The 24,165-nt window shown below is 42.7% G+C and overlaps 1 protein-coding gene and 1 pseudogene across 2 annotated transcripts; one reads left to right on the forward strand and one right to left on the reverse strand.

Annotated features, from left to right (window-relative positions):
• The first annotated feature begins 189 nt into the window (after window positions 1-189).
• On the forward strand, window positions 190-4,408 carry LOC114427223 (putative E3 ubiquitin-protein ligase UBR7; annotated as a pseudogene).
• A 20-nt stretch (window positions 4,409-4,428) lies between these two features.
• Window positions 4,429-23,575, reverse strand: btbd7 (BTB (POZ) domain containing 7). 2 transcript variants are annotated; one of them, XM_028395123.1, is made up of 12 exons: window positions 23,236-23,575; window positions 19,315-19,372; window positions 18,030-18,257; window positions 14,930-16,072; window positions 10,635-10,843; window positions 10,021-10,096; window positions 9,408-9,568; window positions 9,157-9,300; window positions 8,651-8,840; window positions 8,371-8,549; window positions 7,778-8,182; window positions 4,429-7,641 (listed from the first exon to the last, which is right to left on the reverse strand). In XM_028395123.1, the coding sequence occupies exons 3-12, from the start codon at window positions 18,109-18,111 to the stop codon at window positions 6,865-6,867; spliced, it is 3,366 nt and encodes a 1,121-aa protein (XP_028250924.1). In that variant the 5' UTR covers window positions 18,112-18,257; window positions 19,315-19,372; window positions 23,236-23,575; the 3' UTR covers window positions 4,429-6,864. The 2 variants fall into 2 exon arrangements, with proteins under 2 accessions (XP_028250924.1, XP_028250925.1); XM_028395124.1 differs by lacking the exon at window positions 19,315-19,372.
• Window positions 23,576-24,165: the final 590 nt, after the last annotated feature.

A 24,165-nucleotide genomic window follows, 5' to 3' on the forward strand; every position in this document is an offset into this window, starting at 1 on the left:
ATAACTTATGTGTTATTTGAAAGTAGTGAAAAGTAAAGTAAACAAACCTAATGAAATCAGTGATAATCACATGAGAACAGTAGTATTGTTAAGTTGTTTAAGAATAACAGCTGATGCTGTTTCTTGCTCTGATTCCCTATTTGCGTCACTTCCTCCACGTGGTCTCTGCCCAAACTCCCGCCCGGAACAGTCATTTGTCAACAGTGCTGTTGTGTTCGCCTTCCGGTTTTCGATTGTTTGTTTGCGTGCTCCTATTATTTCCAGAATGGCAGAAAATAAAGAAGATGCTGTCGACGACGTGGTTGTCAACGAAGAAGAGCTCGAGAAGGTTTTGTGTGTGCTTGCGGGAAGCGACCCAGAGAACTGCTCTTATTCCCGGGTAAGACGTGCTCCAGGCACGGCATCCCTGCAGGCTTCGCCTCGGTGTGCGGTCCCTGTGCTCTTGTAGTATTTTCCCTTTGTGTGTTGATGAAGATTCTCAGTCGTCCAGGTCATCATACGTAGAGAAGATTGAAGCAAGGCGTCTGGACTTGTAGAGTTTTCTTGAAGACGTTTCGCTGCTCATCCAAGCAGCTTCATCAGTTCTAACTGTTTGGTGGGGAAACATGGTTTATATGTGGTTGCAGACCTCAGTGGGTGGGTCTGGGTAAAACTTAAATAAACAATAGCACTAAATGTTTCCATACTTACCTGTGATGTTCTGGCTGACTGGGCCAGGTGTGTCTAACGACTGGCTAACGGCTATGAAACTGCCGGAGGGGGACTGGTTGACAGCCCTTTGTTCTTACTGTGAGTATGTGCAAACTTCCTGGGAATGGATGGAATCACTGCATTGTATGTGGTAGAAAGATGATGTCTGAGGCCACCACCTCTGTTAAGGGAATGTTTTTCCAGCTTAACATAGATGGCTTCCTTGACTCCTCTTTCATACCACCTTTCCTCCCTGTCTAAAATGTGAACATTGTGAACATTTCCCTTTGTGTATTGACTGTGACTGTGCACGCTATCTGGATGTAGTTTATGTGTTAATAATAATAATCATCCTTTGCGTGGTTGTTCTTAACAATGAAATCAGTGCAGTTTTTGCAGAAATGTTATATGAGGGAATGTAAGATCATTCCTACAGTGTCTCATATAAATAATGCCTAATGTGTTTGTTGTTGCAGAGCTATGTGAAGAGACAGGCAGTGTTTGCCTGCAGCACTTGCACTCCCAGTACTGCAGAGCCTGCTGGGGTTTGTCTGGCCTGTGCCAACAAATGTCATGATGGACATGATATATTTGAACTGTATACCAAAAGGTAAGACAAAGACTGACTGACTGTACTTAGTTTATCATCTCGTCCTTGGATTTTATTTTCTTTATGTTTTCCTTGCAGAAACTTCCGCTGTGATTGTGGAAATAGCAAGTTTGGGGATTTCCAGTGCCAACTAACCCCTGTGAGTTATTTGAATCTCCACCCCTTCATTTGCCTGCTCTTTCCTGTGTCTTCTGATTTACATTCATTCCTGTTCCATAGGCCAAAGAGGAAAAAAACATCAGAAATCAGTACAATCACAACTTCAATGGCTGCTACTGCACATGTGACCGACCATACCCAGACACAGATGACAAGGTATTCCTTGTGTTGCTCTCAAGAAATTCACATATCATGGATGTTTTGTGATTTCTCTGACTACATAAACATGTTTATTTTTAACAGGTGGATGATGAGATGATTCAGTGTGTTGTCTGTGAGGACTGGTTTCACAGCAGGGTGAGGCTGCATGGATTTATGACAACTTCTTTTCATACTGCTTTTACATTTGATCACTTCTGTAAGTCTTCATTATATTTGTGTTTAACAGCACTTGGGCTGCACTGTGGTCGAACCTGAGGAGCTGTAGGAGATGATATGTGAGGCCTGCATGATCAAGGCTCCATTCTTGTGGACGTACGCCGCTCACTTTGCTGGTAAGTGTTTGTCACAAACACATGTTGAGCAGTCAAATTCACATTCAAATGTGTTTTCTCCTTTCAGTGCCACCTGTGGTCAGTGTCTGTCATCCTGAGGAGGAGGAGGAGGAGCAGGAGGTTGATGTTGAGAAAGAAGAGTGCAAGCCCTGTCAAAGTAAAGAAGAGGAACCATCCACCAGTTATGAACACATGAAGCAGGAGGTGAGGAACAACTTGAAATGTTGGCATATTAAAGGGATAGTTTAATTTCTTTTAAGTTGGTTTGTATGAAGAAATGTAGCAGTGTAGAGAAGCAATGAACTGCTGTAGACCGGCTCAGCAGCATAATGTATTTTAGCGACCAAAAAAAAATCAGATTAAGCATATACTGTATTTATATATGACGTCAATTCTTTAGCCTTGCTTCAGGCAGGGAGCGTGGTGATGGATAAGTACCTCATTCAACCCCACTTCAAAGAAGCGCAACTAAAACCAGAGAGAACCTCCCCACATCTGTACAGGCTGGCTGAATTCATGCCATGTGGCCAGGCTGGTAGAGAGGTTGAAGGGTCTTGGTGGTTGTATGATTGGAGAGTTGGCTTTGTGTGTTAATATGAATTCTACAAATACATTAAGAAAGTATCCATTTATTCCAAAGTCATTGTATCCATTCTATATTTTCATGAGTATTGCATACCACTTTGTGGATATTAGTTTTTGCTTTGCACATTTAGTTATATGTCTGTATCCATGGTGACAGCTGTCTCCTTTTTTATAGTTGACTTTTGCTAGTGGTTTTCTTGTTTATGTGTATATTCCACAGCTGTACCCCTGACTTCATGTAGAGTTAAGTAGGAACAAATATTCCAGCTGTAATTTTCCAATGCCAGTATCTGCCACTATGTGGGGCTGGAGGGTAATAAGCAGATTACACCCAGAGAGCAGACTCCTGCTCCTGTTATCCTGCTCTCCCCTCCTCTGGGTAATTAGAGGAGAAATGACCCATGAGGCTCTGCTTCCCCTGCTCTGTAGACAGCTTTGGCCAGCCTTCACAGAACAGCTTACTGTAAACTGGTGATTTTCATCGCCTAGCCATCTCATCGTGTCAGTCATCTTGAGAATTACCCTGCATTGCTGTATGTGGAGATGTTTTACAAAGCCCAGGTGTTGTCATGCTCTAATCCTGCCAATGTAACCTAGAAACACACTTCATCTTTTATTCTGTGTATCACAGGAATCGACAAGTAGAGGTTCCCCTGGCAAAAGAACCCATGAGGAAATGACAAAGGCCACAAACAAAGCAGCGGAGTGCAAACTGAAGGTGCTGCAGGCCCAAGGGCGAGAGAGGCTGAGACAAGGAGCAGTGTTCTGGCCTTACAGCTGGCGCTCTGAGCTCTGCACCTGCACAGACTGCAAGGTGGGCCACAAATTTAAGCTCGATTATGATGCAGACTTCCTCAATAGGCACCAGGCAACCATTTTGCAGGTGTTAACTCTGTGTTTATGTATTACATGAGCATGTTTTAATTAATCTTTGTCCCCTGTGTGTTGCTGTGGTACACAGAGGGCCTACGTGGCTGCTGAGGTGCAGTTTCTTATGGACCAGTCTGACACTGTTCTGGCTTATGAGAAGAAAGGCTTGGATGAGCCGTTTGGGCAGCACCCTCTGATGACACTGATAAGCTCGATGGACCGTGTACAGCAGCTGGAGGTCGTTTATGGTGAGCATGGAGAAGGATGTAGGGTCATCTATGTTTCTGTGTAGTCATGAAGTGAAATGTCATCCAGTGGTGAGTGGCTGACACCAATTAATCATGTGTTCTTCCCTCAGGTTACAACGAGCTGATGACCTCAATCAGTGCATTCTTATCCCAGTGTGCTTCTGAAGGAAAGGTGAGAAATGGATGTCCATGTGAATCATGTCTGGTCTTTTTTTTTTTTTTTTTTTTTTTTTAACTCAAATTTAACCCTGTGCCTTCCATGTTGATTTTAGACAGTCACAGTCGAAGCTGTACATCAGTTCTTTGAGGAGCTGCGGGCCAGAAAAAGACGGAGAACCAACGCAAGTTATCAGTAACAGAAGGCCATGCTGCCACCATCATATGCAGCTTTTTGCTTTTGAATAAAGTCTTTTCTGCTCGATCATTAAACTTGAACGTGTGGTTAAAAAAAACCATTGATTTCCAGATGTTGTAATGATGATGCCTTACATTTGTTGCTCATGATAGTTTACTTGAAACATTGACAGAAATTGCACATTTATGAGCAAAAACATAATGTATCTGAGCACTGGATGCTTTGAAGTTGTTTGAATGTGATGCAGCCACAGCGAAGTCATTGTGTTTACATTCTAAGAGACTCTGTTGGTTTCCTGTTAAGACATTAGCATTTCTGTCAAGAAAGGAATATCACTGTTACAATGTGAGTGTAGATTAATGTTCCAAATAAAATGATCACATTTCTGTTGAACAAACGACCCCTTCTGAGATCAAATTAATTTCCATAATATCAAACCAGTTTATTTTGAGGATGCCCAAGTTGACCACTGTTATGCACCTTCTGAGGTGACAGTAGAAAAATAGATTCAGTGAAACTAAATGCAACTTAATATCAATCTACAAACATGGTTTCTATGATACCATACAAGTACAATGTACCTGTTACAATTCAACACAAGCAATCACACATTTCAAATGGTTCAATTTTAAAAAGGTGCTAAATAACACTATGTACACAAAACAAGCTACATGAGATTTAAAGAACTACTTGATGCAGGCTGGTAAGCTGGTAGAAAAGAGCTTGCATAGACATCAAAGTCACTTCTCCAATAAAAGCCCAGCCGCAGGCAGGGGAAGGCACTGACTTCTCTACAGCAAAGAGCAAAACAAGGATTTTTACTCAATGGAACATTGTCCTGGAAAATAAAACAACTACCCAACATGAACATGAGGAGGAATCTGGTGTTTTGCATTTTTTCCCCATGAAGCAACCTAGATGGAAAAATGATTTTTCTGCTTGGCGACTCCATCAGTGCTAAGCAGAGAGCTAATATCTTCAGATCGTCTACATATTCCTGTTACTTTGAGAGTAAAGGAAGAAAATAGAGGAAAACATCGCTACAGACATGGTTATCCACACCACCTACAATATTGAACAAGTGGGTCTAAATGCATAACATTTAAAACACAAAAAAAGATTCTGAGACAATCTTTATGTTTTTATACCACACATTCTTAGTGAAATTTCATGACAAAGACAAATACACAGTGTCGTCCACTACAGTAAAAACACAGACCTTCAACGACCACTAAAATGTGATAGAAACTGTTAAAAACTCATCAGAATGTGTGGAACTTAATTCATTATATACAATTTCCATTGGAGATATGAGCCAGCAATCGCCAACTTTTCATCAATATAAGATTCCTTTTGTTCGAGTCATTTGTTCATCTTCCCTTCTGCTATTAACAGACGGCTCTTACAGTGCAATGATACTTCTATGTGAGGTTGTTTGCCAGCTGTGGGCTTTTATGCATGTACTTGCAGGGGTTTTGGAGCTACAGCTGCTGCGGCTCTTTAACAGTATATTTAACAGTGTCAACACTGGCTATGCACATCCACAATCTCCCATGAGGCGGTGAGATGGAGGCCTGATGTATATATGTGGTTTCTATCTTTTGGTGTTAGTGGGATCCACCTCTACCACCCAGAAAAACTGCAGTGTCAACAGTCAAAAAAGCTATCAACGTGGGTTGCAATATAGTGACATCATACTTAATTGTATAGCTACAACTGAATATTCCAAGCACTAGTTAAGGCTTCAGATTTGATTATGTGATGCTAAACAGAATGAGAGGGAACTCTTAACACACTGACCACCATACTCTGTGCCAAAGACTAATCACCTCAGACTTGATATGTACAAACAGACCTGACCAAAGATGGGAGTGTACAGTACTGAGATTGTCTAAACACCTGTGTGTATCAAAGTTATCCTTTCACACGGACACACACACACAGACACACACCTGCTCCAGCTGCAAAACCAACAAATCCCCAGCACTACGTATGATTACCGTACATCAGTTGCCATGGCACCCCCTATATTTTTCACTGTATCTCAGTAATGTACCTGCCCATGATCCTCCTACCCCTTTGCCCCCCTCCCCACCACCACCAGAAATTACCAGGCCTCTGGCTCTGACACAATTATTACACTCCGTTTGTGTCAGATCCCGTTCTTGCTTTGTGTGACCAATCCTTGGCCCATAACTCATCAGCAGTGCAGAACCAGTGCCAGGAGGGGGATCTAGTCAGATGGGTTGCTATGGGTATGCTATAGGAAAAAAATGGAAATGTCATGGGAGGAAAAGAATACTGTCGGACATATTTACATACAATTTTATTACAATACTCCGACCCAGACTGTGTGCCATTGTTTAACTGTGTAAACTGAGATTTTTATCCTGTGACCTTCCTATTCCATGCAAGAGACAACAGAGCCAACCTATATAGCTTTTGTTCAGCCACCAGTTTGTCACTGAGCTTCATAAAGTGTTGTGACCTCCTTATGCACATTTCACACAGCACAGAGCTAACCTGTTTCTTAACAAACCCTAGAGACCAGTTGATGCTAGAGGAGGCTGAGTAATCCTCTAAACCAGCAGGACTATACAGACTTGCATCAACAGCCAACCTACAGCTCTCATTCTTTCCATACTCTGACTGTGTGATGGATAGCAGTGTGATAGAGGTAGGACAAAAGGACAGACTATAAATAGCAACCATCGACCACCCCTTTTTCTTGCTCCTCTCAAACACACACACATACATGCAGACACACATTTAGTGCTTTGCCATCCATTATGAAGGACAGCCACTCATCACTTTTTCCCTTTTCTTAACTCAACCCCTGGTCCTGAACTGGGGTTAAAGTGCAGATTTCTTATAAGGGTAGTCAGGCTTGCTGGGTGACCTGCGATCTCTGACAATCTCCTCACTGACACTGTTCCTGTGAGGCTGCTGGAGGGGCCCTGGGCCAGATGATTCTCCTGCTAGAACCATTTCTTCTGGCCCATCTCTGGGTCCTATGTGCCTCTCCTCATAGCTGTCCATATTTCCACTGGGGGACCGTAAATGGCCTAAACCATGAGTCAGGTCGGTTTCGTTTGATCGCCCCTTTGGGATATGTCCCATTCTAGGCTGAGCCCCAGAGGGGCTGGCAAGGACTCCATCATGCCTCTGAGAGGTTATACTGAGGACATCCAGTCGTAGTGGGTCTGGGGCAGTCCGTCCCTGCATGTGACCCTGGGACTGAGAGTCAGAAACATAAGGGGGAGGATAGGAGCTGGAGGGGTTGCAGCTGTGGCTGTAGAGGTCTGGTCCCGCAAAGGAGGGCAGGGGGTGAGTGGAGGTTGGGGTTGCAGGTCGACAGGAGAAGTCATACAGGTCAGGGAACTCAGCCTGAGCCTCCAGTTTGGGTTCAGGAGCATGTCTCTTGCAAGAATGGCCATGTCCAGGACCGTGACCGTGGTTGAGACGGGCAGAGGGGCAGGGCCCATGGGGCAGATGGTGGCCTGAGGGACCCATGGGGCTGTGAGGGCCCTCCCTATCCATCTCTGCCATGTGCTGTTCCCTTAGGGACATGACTGAGACGCCCAGAGCGATGTCGGGCATAAACTCCCTCATAACAGGCTCCATGCTCATCTGCATTGGAAAGCAGAAGAAATGATAAAACAAATGTGCAGCATTACCTGATAGTCAAGATTCCCAAACCCTGAAGTGACATTTGAATAACCAAAACCATAGCACAAGGACACTAGTAAGTCACACACACACTCACCGCTTGCTGGTCTGAAAGCAAACCTCGGCCCATGGCCTGCGGGTTGGTGCAGTCTGGGGGATGAGGCCTGGGCGCAGACGAGTAGTCTGAGCTGCCATGCTTGGTGGCTGCATGGCGCTGAATCAGGGTGCGGTTGCAGGGGTAGGAGAAGGAGCGAGTGGGGGTCGGCATGGGCACACGAGGTCGCCAAGCACCCTTGAGCTGGGTGTGACTGGGTGTGGCAGGGGGATGGTATGGGGGAGGTGGAGGAGGTAGTGGAGGGTGGAAGCCTGCTACTCCTTCCAGCTCTGTGAACATGCTATCCATAGCTGGGCTGCTGTTTACCCGACATCGACCCACCTGGCGCAGGGCCAGAATCGGACTCTCATCTCCAAAGCGTTCATCTGGGAAGAACTTGTATGGATTCTGTAAAAACACAAAACAGGAGCTAAATAAATCCATTTATCACAAAATAAACAGACAAAGCAAACCTTATTTTTTCCCCTCATGTTAAAACCTCCATTTCTTTTTTTCTGAAGGTTTTTGGTTGTTTAGGTCTAAATCTACTACATGACTTCTTTCTAACTCGGACAAACTCTATACTTTCTGCTAACCTGCAGTAACTCAGTAGCTCCATCTGCCAGACCGAACTCCCTCAGCACCCGCAGCTGCAGTTCGTAGCTCACAGTGGCTCCTTCACCACAGTTGAGGGCATAAGCTCTCTGGACCTGCTCTGTGTGTCGCAGTTCATGAAGCCTGCGGATCATCTCCTTTACCACTGTCAGCTGAGGTACTGAAAAGTGAATACAAACACATGAATTAACAGATTAGGATTATTGATTTTATAAATTGTCATTTCATTTAACAGTGCAGTTTCTTGGATGACTCTCCTACCTGGAATTTCATTGGCCACAACTGATGGTGCCGTGTTCAAGTTGCCTGCCATTTGCTGGTGGTTAATCATGTGACAGCACTGAGGCACAGCATTGTTGACCATATAGAGCGTGTCTGGGACATTGGACATGCGTACAAGCCGCAAACGCACCAGGTCTGTCTGCTCCACCATCATTTCATCGAGCACAGACTGAGTACATGTAAAAAAAAAAAATGTGAAATTCAAGGACACAGAGAACATTTTGCTAATGAGTTCCACTTGATTGACACTTCATTTAATAATGACTCTCTGATCTATGGATATGTTCATTAATATTCATGGCCCTGACAAGGCCTTTAAGATATTAGGAAAGTTTGCAAATGGACAGAGTATTCACAGCAAAATCTGGGCATGGCTAGTTTTAGCACGTCTCACCCATAAACAGGTCCACAAATTCCTCAAATGCCTAATGGTTCGCCTGGACTGTCTGTATAAGCTCTATTAATCATAAATGAATGAGCCTCACCTTAGCCTCCTCCACATAAGGAGAGAAGAGGCGAGGACGCACATAGATGCCTGCGTTTTTCTGTCGTAACCAGGCATTGGCTTTCCCCCCCTCAGCTGTGGGCAGCATGTCTGAAGGAGGGGTGCTTATCAGACCCCTTTTAAGCTGTGACGAGTGTAAAGAATGCAGATCAATACTCAGTCTATGAAGGTCAAAATGACTCAAGATACGCAGTCAGATACAAACAGGGAAGACGAGAAAGGAGTACTGACCGCATCAGCAAGGACGTCACTGTTGGGAGGTAAGATGTGCTCAGTTCGGATGAACGGCAGGAGAGGAGACAGGATCTCCTTCAGCTCCTCCACATCCAGGTCTCTTCTTTTTACTCCCCTCTTGTTTACGCTGTGGGCTGTGCCGCTCAACAGGTTGGGCTCTGGATAAACGAGGACAGGTACAGCCATTGGCAGCTTTTAATACAATGCACAAGACTGTGACCAATTCTGCAACGATGATTATACTTTTAAGTCAACCTGCTGGCTATTAGTGCAAAGTGTTTGGATAAGTTCACTTTAATAAATAAGGGGTAAATATTGCATGGTGGATGGATGTGTTTTTTTCATAAGCAGACTGCAAAGGCCATACAATGATGACTAATGACATACAGTACTACTACTACTACATACAGACTACTGCACATCATTAGGTCAGTGCACACATAGACATGACTAATGAGTATAAAGCCACTTCCTGTTGCCTTCATTTACAGGGTAAAGTTTGACTACTTTTTGCTTTTAAGTGCATTTTGGAGGCTCTGAAAAGTGGGCAATTTCCTCAGAGCAATTAGGGGGGCTGCTCTGATGGTAATTATAGAGTGTATTATCTTACCCCTGTCTGCCATCCTCTTAATAAGCTGCTGCTCGCCCCACTTAACAACATACTTGAGAATGTCCTGTTCACTCGCCTGTGAATGAGACCAAGGTACAGGGAGAGAGAGAGAGAGAGAGAGGGATATAGGGCAGAAGGAGAAAGGCACAGACGCATTATTAGGACAAGGTTAGATATTGTTGAGAACAGTGCTGGAAAGCTGTTAAATGAGGATAAGGTGAAAATGCAATATGTTCAGGCAGTGTACGAGCAAAGCTCAGGTCTGCTTGTTTTGTTTGTGTAGTTGGATTACAACACATCACCTCAACCATCTGGTCCAATGCCCGAGTTGTTTGGCTGCGCAGATGACAGCTCAGCTTTGATTAGGTTCTAAGTTTGAAGGTATTTCCCTTTAGGGAATTGTGTTTATCAACCCTGGAAACTCTGGAGACTCAGTGTGTGCATGTGGTACACTGGTGTACAGTGTGTAGTTGTGAGTGCATCTTTGCACATTTCTGTTTACTGTATTTTTATGAAACAAATTACTGTGAACAAGTCAGGCATCTTTTACTTGAAATGCACGATGTGAGGCGTCATACCAGATGGCAACAGATTGATAGGTGATGTTTCCTTACCTGTAGGTAGTCAGACTGAATTGCGCTGAGGAGGTGTTCTTTGCTGAGCTCATAGAGAACATCTGAGGTGACAACCTGACTGAACTCCTCGCAGAGGAAGTGCATGGCCTGCCGGTGGACCCACTTGGAGCCATATGGCTGGGAGCTCCACTTCAGAATGGGGACGAGAGAGTCCAGAGACAAGCTTTCAACAACAATGTCTTCACAGCCTGTGAGACACAAGAGACAGACAAGAAGTTGACACGCATTTATTTTTTAATCAAGTCTCTCACAGGCACAGATGTATTATTATTATCTGCTAAGCCAGAAATATGAAAGCTAACAGTGTTAAGGAAAAAAGAGAAAGTAAAAACAAACAACCATCAAGCCACTGCCAAATCAGCAGTAGTTTTGACTTGTATTGACTGACCCAGGGAGTCTCCCTGTAGTAGCCCCCACATCCTCCATGCTGTGTTTCCTAAATCAGAGCACATACCAGAACAGCAGGCAGTGGCTTTACTCTGTAACACACCAACCCACAGAAATGCCTTTGATACCTTGATGTGTTTCAGTCTCAAACTGCCTTCTCTTAACCGTGATAAGTAAACACAGCAGCCTGAGGAAATGGGCTGCCACTGCCTGAACACGGACACTTTGCAATGTGTACACACATGTGCGCATAAATCAAAAATGTACCTAAACCAACTAAACATCAACTCAGATAGCCCACAACACATGCATGGCAATCTATGGCAGTCCCTAACCAATGAGGTTCTTATTCAAGGTCTGTCTCTGATAAATACAATATTACCATCCAAGAGATAAAACCAGACGGCGAGTCAAAGCTGCTCTCACAACTGAAATAAAAGCTTGCCAACTTCCTCATTCCAGCCTGTCCCGTCCATCAGCTCATGGCTGGGCCAGTAGCAGTGCTCCTCTGGGAAAATCTTATCTTAAACTGAAAATCTAAGCTGCCCTTCCGGCCCAAATACATTGCTTTGAAGATATACTCAGGGAAATTGGACACTGGACTTGGGAGCTGTTGCTTTTGAAATCCATCCTAGAGCTATGAAAAAATGTTCGAGATGAGAACAACACAGACAGTTAGCATCCGATATGCATGCAGTGTTGCTGTGCACTTCCCCTTCTAAACCTAATAGCTTGAGTTAAAGTCAGACGAATAAAGAGCAGACGCCCAGTGCGTTTTCAACTGAGGGTGGAAATCCTGCATCGTTCAGAAGACAGATGTAGCTGAAATGTGGAACAAGGCACTTTGCCTTTTTTATCTGTGCTATAAACAGACTTAAAGCGGGAATGGATTCTCAACATCTGTGTCTCTCACTGGTCCCAGTGCTGTCTGTCTTGTAAAAAAAGCTTCAGCTTCACTCGAGTCTTTCACCTCTGCATCTTTGCCCTCTCATGAAAGCAGACACCAGGCATACATCCACAAAAGCAGACGATTCCCCCACTTGGATCCAAAGGCACAGGATAAGCTAACAGCTCTGTCTGTGTCAATCCATTAGAATTCACAGCGACAGCTAGTCTTTTAAAACGCAGCACTTTTATTATGAGGTGGAGATTAGAATCAGCATTATATCTAATACTAACCCTCCTCCCCTTCTCTCCACAGGGGGCACACCACATTCACTGGAGCTTAGCCGTCTGACAAGAATATCAACACAACAGCAGGCGCAGCAACAGTCGGCTGCACACTACACTAACTTTGAAGGACATATGCGTTTTGTCTTGCTGTTATTATTTGAAACTCTGCGTTTATGCAGTCTTTGGACTTGGAGTTTCCAAAGCCACTTAAAATATCAGCTGCACTCAACAGCTGTAAACAAGCCTGTGTATGTAAATCATGTCTGATGATCACTCAAGAACTGGGACTTCAGTCAAAACACAAGATAGGCCACTAAAAGAACTTGTCAGTCAGCAAGCACAAAGTCAGGGGGGGAAGCTACTAAGCTCTAACCACATAAACTGGCTATCATCTCTGTGGCGCACTTGAAAAATTAATAAGGCTTTTAATACTGGCTATCATTTGAGTGAGATGTAGTCATAAAGGGATGCCCATTGTGAGAATTAATAAAGAACAATGACAGAGGGTTCTACAAAACCTTCATGGGCCAAAACTTAATTTTGCCTAAGGATACCAGTCAAGGGGCACGTAATGGGGGAGGGGTGGTGGTGGTTGGGGGTCTTTTGCTGTATGATACCCATGACATAAGCTTCTCTGCTGCCTCCTGAAGACATGAGGCAGCAACTATGGTCTGAAGTATTGGAATGAACCATGTTCTTGTTTCATAATTAACCCATGGATGCCAGGGTGATTTGAGCAAAAAAAAGGGATCTCAAAAAAGGGTAATAACAGGAGGATACATCACAGTCACAGAGACTAAAATGACACAAGGTCAACCTCAACCATCTCACCACATTCCACATTGAGGTTTCATGGGAACTGATTAGAGCTGTGCAGAACAGAGAGGGAGCAGAGGGGATAAAAATACCCTGGAGTAGGGGCTTGTTGAGAGGGGGGCTGGGAGAGAAAAAGGACATGATGGTGTGTGAAGATAACACCAATTGTCTGCTGGTTGGCTTAAGAATGACCCTGGAATGACACCCTAAGACCGAAAGTGGGAGGCGGTGTCTAAACAGCTGTGTGAATGGTTAGCGTACAGTGCAATTCAGATTACTGCACAGGTCTGAAAAAGTTTGACTGATCCTCAACTCTTCAGTCAACACAGCAGCTGCTACAGAGGACTGATTATTGTGAAGACCTCTAGTGTGCTTGGTTCTGTTTTCAATATTTTGTTGTTTTAAAGTTTAAAGAGCAACACCCATCAGGATTGCATCATGAAGGCCTGTATCAATCTTTCAACATGAATTTACACCAAAATATTGTGCAAAGCACTGCAATATCTACAAACTGGTACATATACAGTGTATGCCTGCAATGAAGAAAGCTTTTTTAAAGCTAACTAAAACAGGAGCTAGAAAAACCTGAGTAAATGGTGTTTTCAGCTGCTTGCTTCAGAGTAAAATCCTCCACCACAGATAATCTCAAGGTAACACTCAAGGGCTTTTACTGTGGAAAAAACTGCAGTAAGATGTTTTACACAGTATTATTGAGCAGGCTAAATATAACTGTAACAAAGTATTTTGAATGGAATAAAATATTGCCTTTGAAAATGTATGCTTAAATCACTAAATGCATCTCATATCACTGTCGCAATATTTGTCCAACCATGTCCTATCATCTTCTTTGTATGAAAGATAAGTTGGTTACAAGATATAATAGTAAATGTAACTTGAAAGAAAAGAAATTTGTTGAGTCATACAACTTCTCTGAATCTACACAGCCATAACAGGCAGGCTAAATGCAGTGCTTCTCTGTGCAAGTAAAATCAATTGCTTCACTTCGTTTATTCTACTGAGAAGGGAAGCTTTGTTAGATGTGTTGCTAACTGCACAGTGTTCACTTATGTCAGTGTGAAGTGTGTGCAGGAGATAAGGTGACTGATTCATGTCTAAGCATGGCTTTAACCTGTTACTAGGGTCATTAAAACAGCAGCAAGACTCAAAAAAAAGAGAGCGTAACCTGAGTAAAGATGGACCATGATGAAGTGTTAACAGAAGCTTAGATGAAGTGCGTGTATCAGACAGTAAACCGTCTGCCCTCAGAGACGTGAACAAACCCTCCAGCCTATATCAATCTGTCACTGCCAGCCGGAGCTCTAACAGCCATAGCCCTCAGCGAAGCACATTTGTACGGTGTAACATATCCAGACACCAAGTATAAGGCAAATTTTATGAATGAATGGAGGGAGAGATTTAAGCAGGCCAGAGTCTTGCAAGAAATTAATTCACAAAACTAATCTACGTAGTCAATTATGACAAAATCCAGTTCATATTATTGAGTCCACAGAAACAGACACTATAAATGTGACAGACTGAACAGGCAAATTACCATTGAAATTCATGATCAAGGTTATTTGACCACATTATCACAGTTGGTGTTAAGGGGTTTAAGCAATTTGTGGTAGACACCTTGGCAGCAGTTGTGTAGTCAGTGGACAGGAAGGAAGGAATTATTAAGGAATGAAAGAATCCACAGTAAGAACAGTGGTGAAGCAGACTATGCTGAAAAAGCAGAGCCAGTGGATAAAACAAATTTACAGAAATAATAACACATACATTTCTAGTAAAGGCCAAATCTAATGTGCCCAGTTTATACATTAAGTATAGAAAAACATTTCTAAAACATATGTTTTTATTGTTATTTGAATACGAGATTTTTGGTGATTATGACTTACCTTGAGCAAGCATGCTGAACTCCAAGAACAGAGCAATATGGTACAGCTCCATGGCCTCCTCTGTGCGTGTGCTGGCGCCACGGCCCCCTGACACAAGGGCTTGCACCTCACCAAGACTTCCTGCTGAGGGGCTGCCACGTAGGACCAGCCCGAGCTCAACTACATCTGTGTACATGCAGTGTAGAATGACCTGCACATATTTCCGTGGGATTATGGACTCATCCAACACAATGCGAGTGGGTGTCTGCAAAGTGCGTTCTGTCATTTCCTCTCCTGTGCGAATACGTCTTTGCAAAAGGTTCCGAAAGAAAGGAGAACGGGCTGAGAGGATGGCTTTGTGAGCCCTAAGGTCCTCATCTGGAGTCCCAGGACCCCCGCTGCCTCCTGTGCTCCCTGTTGGTGCAGCAGCAACAGCCCCTCTCTCATTACCGCTCTCTGTCATCTCAGAATCTGACGAGAAGCTCAGCAGAGCATCATAGTAGCACATGTAGTCAAACAAGCCCTTCATATCTGCCTCCAGAGAATTAGGTGTCCCAAACTCCTCACTTAGCTGCACTAGTACATCCACATTCTGCAGCCTGCTATCTTCAGCTCCACCCACTCCAAATTCCCCAGTGTACAAGTAGTGAAGCAGGGCAGAGAACATGGGGACATCAATGCCAGCAGTTTCAATGTCCATGAGAACCTCTGCACCATAACCAGGAGATGAGGAAAGCAGGGTCTTGAAAAAGGGGCAGCGGGCAGCCAGGATGGCTCGGTGAGCTGGAAAACAGGTACCTTGGAAGATGAGGTCCACATCAGTGCAGTACTTGTGCTGGTAAAGGGCAGCCAGGTCCCGCTGCAAGTTGGGAGCCTCTGCCCGTGCTAGGCTGGCCTGGAAGCTCAGCTCCTTGAGGGCTGCTGTTCCCTCATACTCCTCCACCAGGGCGTTTGTGTCGCGGACATCCCACCCTGATAAAAGCTCACGCATCTGCCGTGCATGATCAGCTGAGCGGCTGGACTTCCTCCTTTTGATAAACCTCCGTTTGAGAGTCGCCAGACCAAGGCTCTTCTTCTTCCTGTCTGTGGGACGTTCATGGCTGTGCTCCAGGCTGTATAGCTTTGACTCCCAGCCATATCCCTGCTGAGAGTAGGACGAGGTCCCTGAAATATAAACACATGGAGGTTAGTTTAAAAACAGTTTGTGTTTAAAATCAATAAACATAAAAACACTGAAAGTAATTATTAAGACAAAAAGGGATTATAAGATTATCATAGATACAGCTGCATACAAATCTTAGAAATCCTAGGAAACACAACATTTTACTGAATGCAGTATTTTTATTGAGCTGAACAGTAACTGTGGTAAAAAAAGAGAGAGTAACCTCTTTTTGGCAAATATCACAGCTTGCTAACACTTTTCTCAGCCAGCTACAGACTTTCTGTTCTTGATTGGGAAATTTTCTGCAGATCACTTCAAGTTTGAGATATTTTTAGTCTGTCTTGCAAAGCTCACACAGCATGTTTGAGATTTATCCACAGATCGTCAGTGAGGGAACAGTGCTTCAGCTTGTATTACTTTAAGCAGTTCATGGTAGATTTCCAGATCTGCTTTATTTCTGTTTTTTCTTTTTTTTAACTTTTGTGATTCATGTAAGACCTTGCACATCAGTGCTTCAGAGTGAAATGGCGTTTACATGCCTGTGTCAGCCAAACCTTTCTGCAGTGCCTTTACCATCATAGGAGTGTTTTGCATTGCCTTTCTGTCCAGTTGGACATGTAGTTTTATCTGAAGGTTTCCTTGGCATTCCAGACCCAACTTGCACACTTCCCTATAATGCTTATTTCATTTTCTTTTATTATACAAAATAAAGTAAGATTAACTGGAATACCTGTTCAACAAAAATCAACAAAATGTATGATTTTTCCATACTGAAATTGACCTTTTCCAAGAGACATTCAATTCCCTGACCCCAACACAAGTTTACTGTTGCAGGCCAGACTACTGGAAACACAACCTGCTGCTGGCACCCCCGTGGTGACTCCTGCTCAGTACACACTCCCCTGACCAAAGCACTTAGATATCATGACCAGAAGGAAAAAAAAATCCCTTTATTCTGTTTAATTTTAGACTAAGAACCAATTATTATTTTTGCCCTACTTTGTACTCGTCTGTAACTTCAGTCTCTTCACATATTTGGGCCCAGTCAATTACACTAACGGGCAGTTGTTTTTTGGCTTGAGAGGCAGGACTTGCACGTCAGAGGAAGCTTTGCCAAGGAGATCCTCGCTCCCTGCCCGTCTCTCAGCATCCATCAGTGTGACCCAAATAGTAATCATTTTAACACTGTGAATCATCTGTGGCCCTGGCCAGCTCAACCAAGCAGCTACAAAGCTCAGAGCAAAGAGGTCTCAGGGGCTACCGAGATAATTTGGTTTCTTGAACAATACTTTCACTTTGAAGTAGAGGCTCTAAAAAACTCATTTTGAAATGGAAAAACACATTTCTTATTAAGAAAAGACTTATTAACCCTAACCTCTAAAACAGTTCAAACGCTGTTAGTGTCAGGACTGTGAGAAAAGATTTAAGGTACATAAATCAAACTACATTTTTCTAACAACCAATCATAAACACTACCTGAATATAAGTGTCTAATACAAACGTTACTGAATGTATGTTTTCTGTGGATGCTGAAAAACACAACGTGCTGGCATTTCAAGTTTTAGGTCAGCTGCCACACTGTAGAAAAATGTGACAAGAAAAATAGACACCAGATTAACTCTTATCTCGTCTACAGGTTATATTTGACACATAGAAGAGAAGAGTCCGCAAGCATTTGGTGTCAGTTATATGAGTCAATGGCCCAGTTTAAGAGCTCTCAGGCACAAAAATATTCACCTCATGCACCATCAGTTGCCATGGAAGCAGGTTAATCTAATTTAAAGTGCGACTTTGGTCATGCTAATACTCCCATTAGGTGTTTACAGCAGGGGTGCACATTAAATCAAGTTCACGACACAAAGAAAATAAAAAAAACAGTCACCATATAGTCACTAACAGAAAACACAAAGCCATCTGTAGTCACTGAGCAACTGATTGTAAGACACTTTATTAACCTACCTATAAAAGTCTGCTGTGCCTGTGCATTTCCCCCTATGCGTGGGGAGCATGAGTGTGGATAGCTGGATCCATTGGCACCCATCCTCACGTCTCTTCACTTGCTATTTGGGGGTCCCCCCTCTTGCTGAGTCATTCTGCTCAGACAACGTGTTCCTCTCAATCGTCAGTCGTGGGTCAGGCGCAGGTCCTCTGAGGAATCCTCAGAGCTCCAAGCCCAGGCCGCCATGCCTGGAGGACGAGGTATGAAAGAGGCCAGGGGAAACACAGAAAGAGAGACATGTTATCCAAAGAGCGATTGCATTTTAAATGTTGCTGACTAACGTTTCATAGGGATTACAACATTAAGAGTGTGGACTCTGTAAAAGATAATGAATGGCCAGAGGCGCTAGTGTTAAAGAGGCTGAACAGAGGGACATCTATTACAATCTATCAAAGTGTTTCAGCCACATTGATTTCAGCGCAATGATGAATCATTGCTGTCTAAGCTATTTCACAGACTTGAAACGCTGAAATTGTATTGAGTTTTTCAGTCTTCATCTGAAGTGTGTGTGTTCAGGCTTCTATCTGTAATCATCAACAATGACCTCAGTTAACAAAGACTTCCTCTTCCTCCCCTCAGAAAACTGACAGTCAACTACAAATCTAATGCAGATGGAAGGTGATTTTCATAAGAAGGTACAGCCCAGCACAAACCATTCGGCAGTTCAGACATTTGCAGTCCAATGAATAATTTGGATGTTTTTCTAGTTTAGGTTGTATTAATATTGAAGAAGGGTATAGTCATATTGCAGTGTTAGTGACAACACTTCAACCTCATCAGTCAGTATTAATTAGAGGCAAGTAGCTTAGTACAACATTCTCATTAGTTGTCAAACTTAGCATCTTCATTCAGTGGATGTCAGTACGCCAGATTCAGTTGGTAGTTTCCCTTTTAATAAGTTTCTATTACATTTCCATTTGATCAAATAATCCATTGGGTATTTATTTGATTGGATTAATCGCAAACAGACACTCATACCACAGATAACATTTTTGATGCCAACAGCACCTCCAGACTAAATCTCTTCTGTCTGTTTTGCCTGTTAACCTGTTAACCGCCGATCAAGCCTTTTGTACAAGTCACAGTTCCCTGATGTAACACTAATTCTACACGACAAGACGTCTGATTTGATTGAGAGGTTCTTCATTTATATGGCTGGGTGACCAAAACATTATTTTGGAAGGTGGATGTGATCAAGATTAACAGAGAGTGGAGCAGCTTCAAGCAGCTCTAGTAAGTCATTACCGAAACTATTCTTGTCAGCCAAGTTTCCTCCTCTCTTTGTACTGTCACTGGCTATGATCTAAGAGAAAACAGAAAATCTCATTAATTCAGAGTACAGTCACCTAATCAAGCAAATAATTGTAACTGCAATGCATCTTGTTTCATTTCTACAAGCAAGCAAGTTGAAGGACACATGGACTATTTTCCAAAGCAGAAGGCAACTTTGCATAAATACAGCCCTTTAAAACAATATTAAGAGGCTTAAGGATGTAATTGTCACTGTGGACCCTTAAATATCTTAATATAGCAACTGTTGAACCTAAATATACACATTGAGTCTTTTTTCTGTGTGAGACCAGACTGAGAACTAGAGTGTCATAGGAGATCTGTTTTATCTCAGCCTGCTAGTTTTTCCTGCCTACCGTACTAATAAATCATTGTGTCTGCCCCTGTAGAGCTGCACTCCAAAGCCTCCCAAGGGTTCAGTGGAAAACCACGGCCTCTTACTTCACACACACAGTCACCAAGCAGTCATACTGGAGAACTCCAATAAAAATGTTGGTTGATCTTTATTTCATTAGACTGCTTTAAATAAGCCCCCTCTTCACAGGGAATTCATTTGGACAAAATTAGAAATTGAATTTGAATATGTAGGAGAGAGTAGGAAGCCCTTGAGATATATACTGTCTTGTTTACAAAAGGCGGCAGTGGTGGGGGTCCTCAAAGGAGCACAACAGAGGCACGATGAAATAAAGCAACAAACACATCAGCTGAACAATACACCGACTTCCAAGCAGGGCGGCTTCAAGTCATTCAAACGAGTGAACCAAATTTAACTTTAGCTGCAGTGCAGAATCCTAAAAGCATAGTTTAGGACAGGTATTACTAGACATTTAACTCACATTGTTCAGTAGGAAGCATTTCTGCCATGATCTCTACGAGGCCCAACATTAGGACACTTTTTGGCAGTTTAGACTGAAACAGTGTGCTGCTCTGTTGTGCTCCGGCTGGGAGCAAAGGAGGGCAGTGCCACAGACAGAGGGGGAAGGCAGACGCTGGTTGAGCTGGACTATGCGTCTCTAATGAGAGGTGACAGAAGACACTCCCTGCCCCCACCTATATCTCTGTACACACACACACACAGACATCTGCACTCTTTTAAACCACTCACCTTCCCTTAGTCATCTGATCATTTTATATTATTTCAAACCAGCTACTTAAAAGAAATGTTTATAAGACAGAAGCCCAGCCTTGCACCCAACATTACTATTCAAAAATACTTGGCACATGAACAGGTCCAATGTATTATTCAAATGACAGTCACAGGGTGCTTGATCAATCATTTATGTGGATTGCCTCATCATGGTTAGAGAAAAACAAAGAGGTAAGGGTTTTTTTTCCCTGTACGGAACCTCAAAATTCAGCACCACGTACTTATTATTATTATTATTATTTCAGTGCAGCTTTTTACCAAAGCTCATCCACTGGAACACACAAACCAATATTTGAAATCAAAGTGGCAGCTGTAATGAAGCTAGAAGGGCTTGACAAGAATTCAGCGATCAGAAGTAATGTGTCAATTACTTGGGCAATGTAGCAGATGATTGAGAAACTTTGATTTCTTTCCTTTCTGGTAATTATATAACAGTTTATCACACACATACAGACACAGCTATGCTCAAACAGATCAAAGAAACCTTTCTGTTGTGTACCATACTGGTCCTACTGTGAATCCTGAATAAAATTATGTTCACAGACTCCAACATTCTGAAGAGCTGAACTGAACTGAACTTCTTCCCCCAAACACTTTCCTGTCTGCAATTACAGAGCAGCTCTACGGTGCTCTTTATACATCAAACCTCTTCATTTGATTTTTTTTTTTTAAATGTGCATTTTAATTTCTGGTATGGTTATGAGGTGGCCATGCTGCTCACAGAAAGGAATAGATGGTTTACTTTTTAAACTCATGACAAAAGGAAAATGCTGGCCTTGGAGAATAAATCCCAAGCCCTGTTAAAATAGGAAGAGTTGGCCATTATGTGCTTTGCTGGCCAAGCTATACAGAAATACAGCTTGCGGACAGTAATTATAGACTCTTTGGATATCTGATACAATCAGAGGTGCTCTAAAGAGGTCATGATAAGCAATGCAGCAGTGAGCAGAAACCAGAACTTTCGAGCACAAAGTGACCTCCACAGTATTGATTGTCTGCACACATCCCACAGCAAGATATGGAATTTGGTGGCTGGGACACAGAGTAAACAGCTCCCGCTAAGATAATAGTCATATTCTGTCTGAAATTATAACCCGAGAGACCAAACACATGGACAGAGAGGGCTGTTTACCTCGGCAATGTTTCTGCCAATCAGGTAAATCAGTTTAACACTGCATCTTACCGTTCAGCTGATTACTGACTCTACCAGGGGAGCCACATGAAACTAAAGGAATCAGAACTGGCTAGAAAGCAGACAACACACCGAAATGTCAGAAACAGATAGAGGAAACAAAAGTCACCACAGTGATGACTCATGGTGAGCAGCCTCTGGATTAGCCTGTGTCAACCAACAATATAAACCACGGTGTTGCATATTTGACATTTAACTGTCAGCTGATCACATTTTACTCTGTAGGCCACAATACACAGAACATCCATGTTGTCTGTACAGCACCAAGGCATTTTCTTTTTGGTGAAAACCACGACCATCTTTTCAATAAAGACATGTTAAGTGTGAACTCACTGCTGACTATACAAACTCAGCTTGATAGTGAATCTTTAAAGATTGAATGGAAACCCAGGAAAGAATGAGCGCCTGTTTTAAGTGAGATGTCAAGGCTTGTTGTTGTGTTCTCCATCCAAATGGGCAGGGTAAACAGCACTCAGGCCAAGGTCCGACTCATTCACTTACTCTGTGGCAGGTACTTGCAAGCTCTTTGCCTTTCGTGCCAGTCATGGACTTCTGAGGATGTACCTTCGATAATTACATGTCATTATACAGCCCTGGAGCACTGACACAAATACTTAACCTGGTAAAATGAGAAGTGGTGAAGATCGCAGTGCAAATGATAGGACAAAAGGACACTCACAGGTTGCTTTTCAGAAGGTTAACTGTGTGCTGAGTCTACCCTCAATTTCAGTGAGATTACCATAGGATTATCACAGCCTGCATATGGCTCCCCAGCACTTAAAGAGATGCTGACACCAACAAACACTGTATGCACTGTTAGAGGTTGAAGTAGAAATATATTAAAGATTATTTTGGAGCTGAATTAATGTATACTCTGTACAAAACAGGATATCTGCACGATTGCTTGCAAATCTACAGCAACCTCAACAAATGTACTGGTTATGATCCGACAGCTATAAGTGATTATATGAATTTAACACACCAATAAATCATAATCTGCAAATTCAGATCTCAATACCTGTCTATAATGTTGCCATAGCACAGCCTATCAACAACTGTTTGACACAGAAGCAATAACCAGCAACATGTAGGTCGATCCGCAAAGTAAGAATACACAATCATTCTGAACTTTACTATCGATCTATACTCATTAAAAACAACAGGAATTCCTTTCTTTAATAAAGAAATCATTTCCAAAGGCTTTGTTAGCATATCGTTATCACGGAGCTATTGTTGCTCCGTGAGCTAAAAGCTGCCCAGCGGAAGCCTCGGTTCTAAGTGCACAAAAGAGCAAAAACACATAAGTGGATTGTTTTGTACACAGCTGATAAAAAAAATGGGAAGTTATGTCCAAATATTTGGCAACAGCCCAGCGAGAGGAGTCGTATTCACCACAGCCCTGTAATTAGTAGCATATCCTAAGAGGCTAGCTATCCGTGCTGGTTCGCTTTGACTTTACCTCTCATCGGAAACGGCAATTTTACTTCGAGGAGGATGCGATGCAACTGTTGAAAAGCCAGCGTTAAAAGATATTTACCAGAAAGTGAAGAAGTCAGTGGGCATTATTTATCTTCGTATCAGCTCGTAGTTTAGTCTGTACTCCGATCCAACTTGTCTCTGGTAGAGGGAGAAAAAATGCTCAACACCTTCTTTTTCCAACTCTGCTCATTACGTACGGCTCGACGTCAATGTCCACATTAATCCCCCCAAATGCAATATTTTCCACTTGCGCTGACTTTCCGGCAAATTTTCAGCATTCAACTCAACTAAAAACTAAACCCAAACCATCTTTATTGTCGGTTCGGTTCGGTATTTCCCCATAGTAGCACAACGCCTTGATGGCTGGTTGTTATGGCCTATCCCAAAGCTACCCGTCTCAAGCCAGCCACAATAAGCGACCCACTTCCGATGTAGATTTTCAAAATAAAACCGGTGAAGTTAGAGATTTTCATTTTCTTTGCACAGCATTATATATGTCGATAAAGGTAGTTAAATCACATATTTACTATTATACTCTGTAATAATCATTTTAACACACGGCCACGAGAAATCCTTTAAATAGCCATACCAACCAAATTGGAAACGCGCTATGTGGGAGAATCCTTTTCCTGTATCTACGCTAACTTGACAAATTGTCGTTGTTGTACACTGACTGGCACGGAGGCCCAGTCAGTGCTTCACAGCAATAATTTGCGAGCGCCCTCTAGCGACTCATTGAAGGCAGTGAACACCAACTGGGGTTTGTACGTGTCATGCTATCTTTTTTTGTCCATAATTTTACATTTTCTCATTATTTTATTTTATTTTATTTTATTTCGTTATATTTGTACTTTTTTTGTGTTTTATTTTATGGTATTTTATTATTTTGTTTTGAACACTACAAAACCATTCAAGGTACGCTGCTTATAAAAATCTAAAAAACAATAACAAAATTATTTATTTAAAAAAATCATATTGAAACTGAAAC

This window comes from Parambassis ranga, chromosome 22 (genome assembly GCF_900634625.1).
Source record: "Parambassis ranga chromosome 22, fParRan2.1, whole genome shotgun sequence".
Classification (NCBI taxonomy): Eukaryota; Metazoa; Chordata; class Actinopteri; family Ambassidae; genus Parambassis; species Parambassis ranga.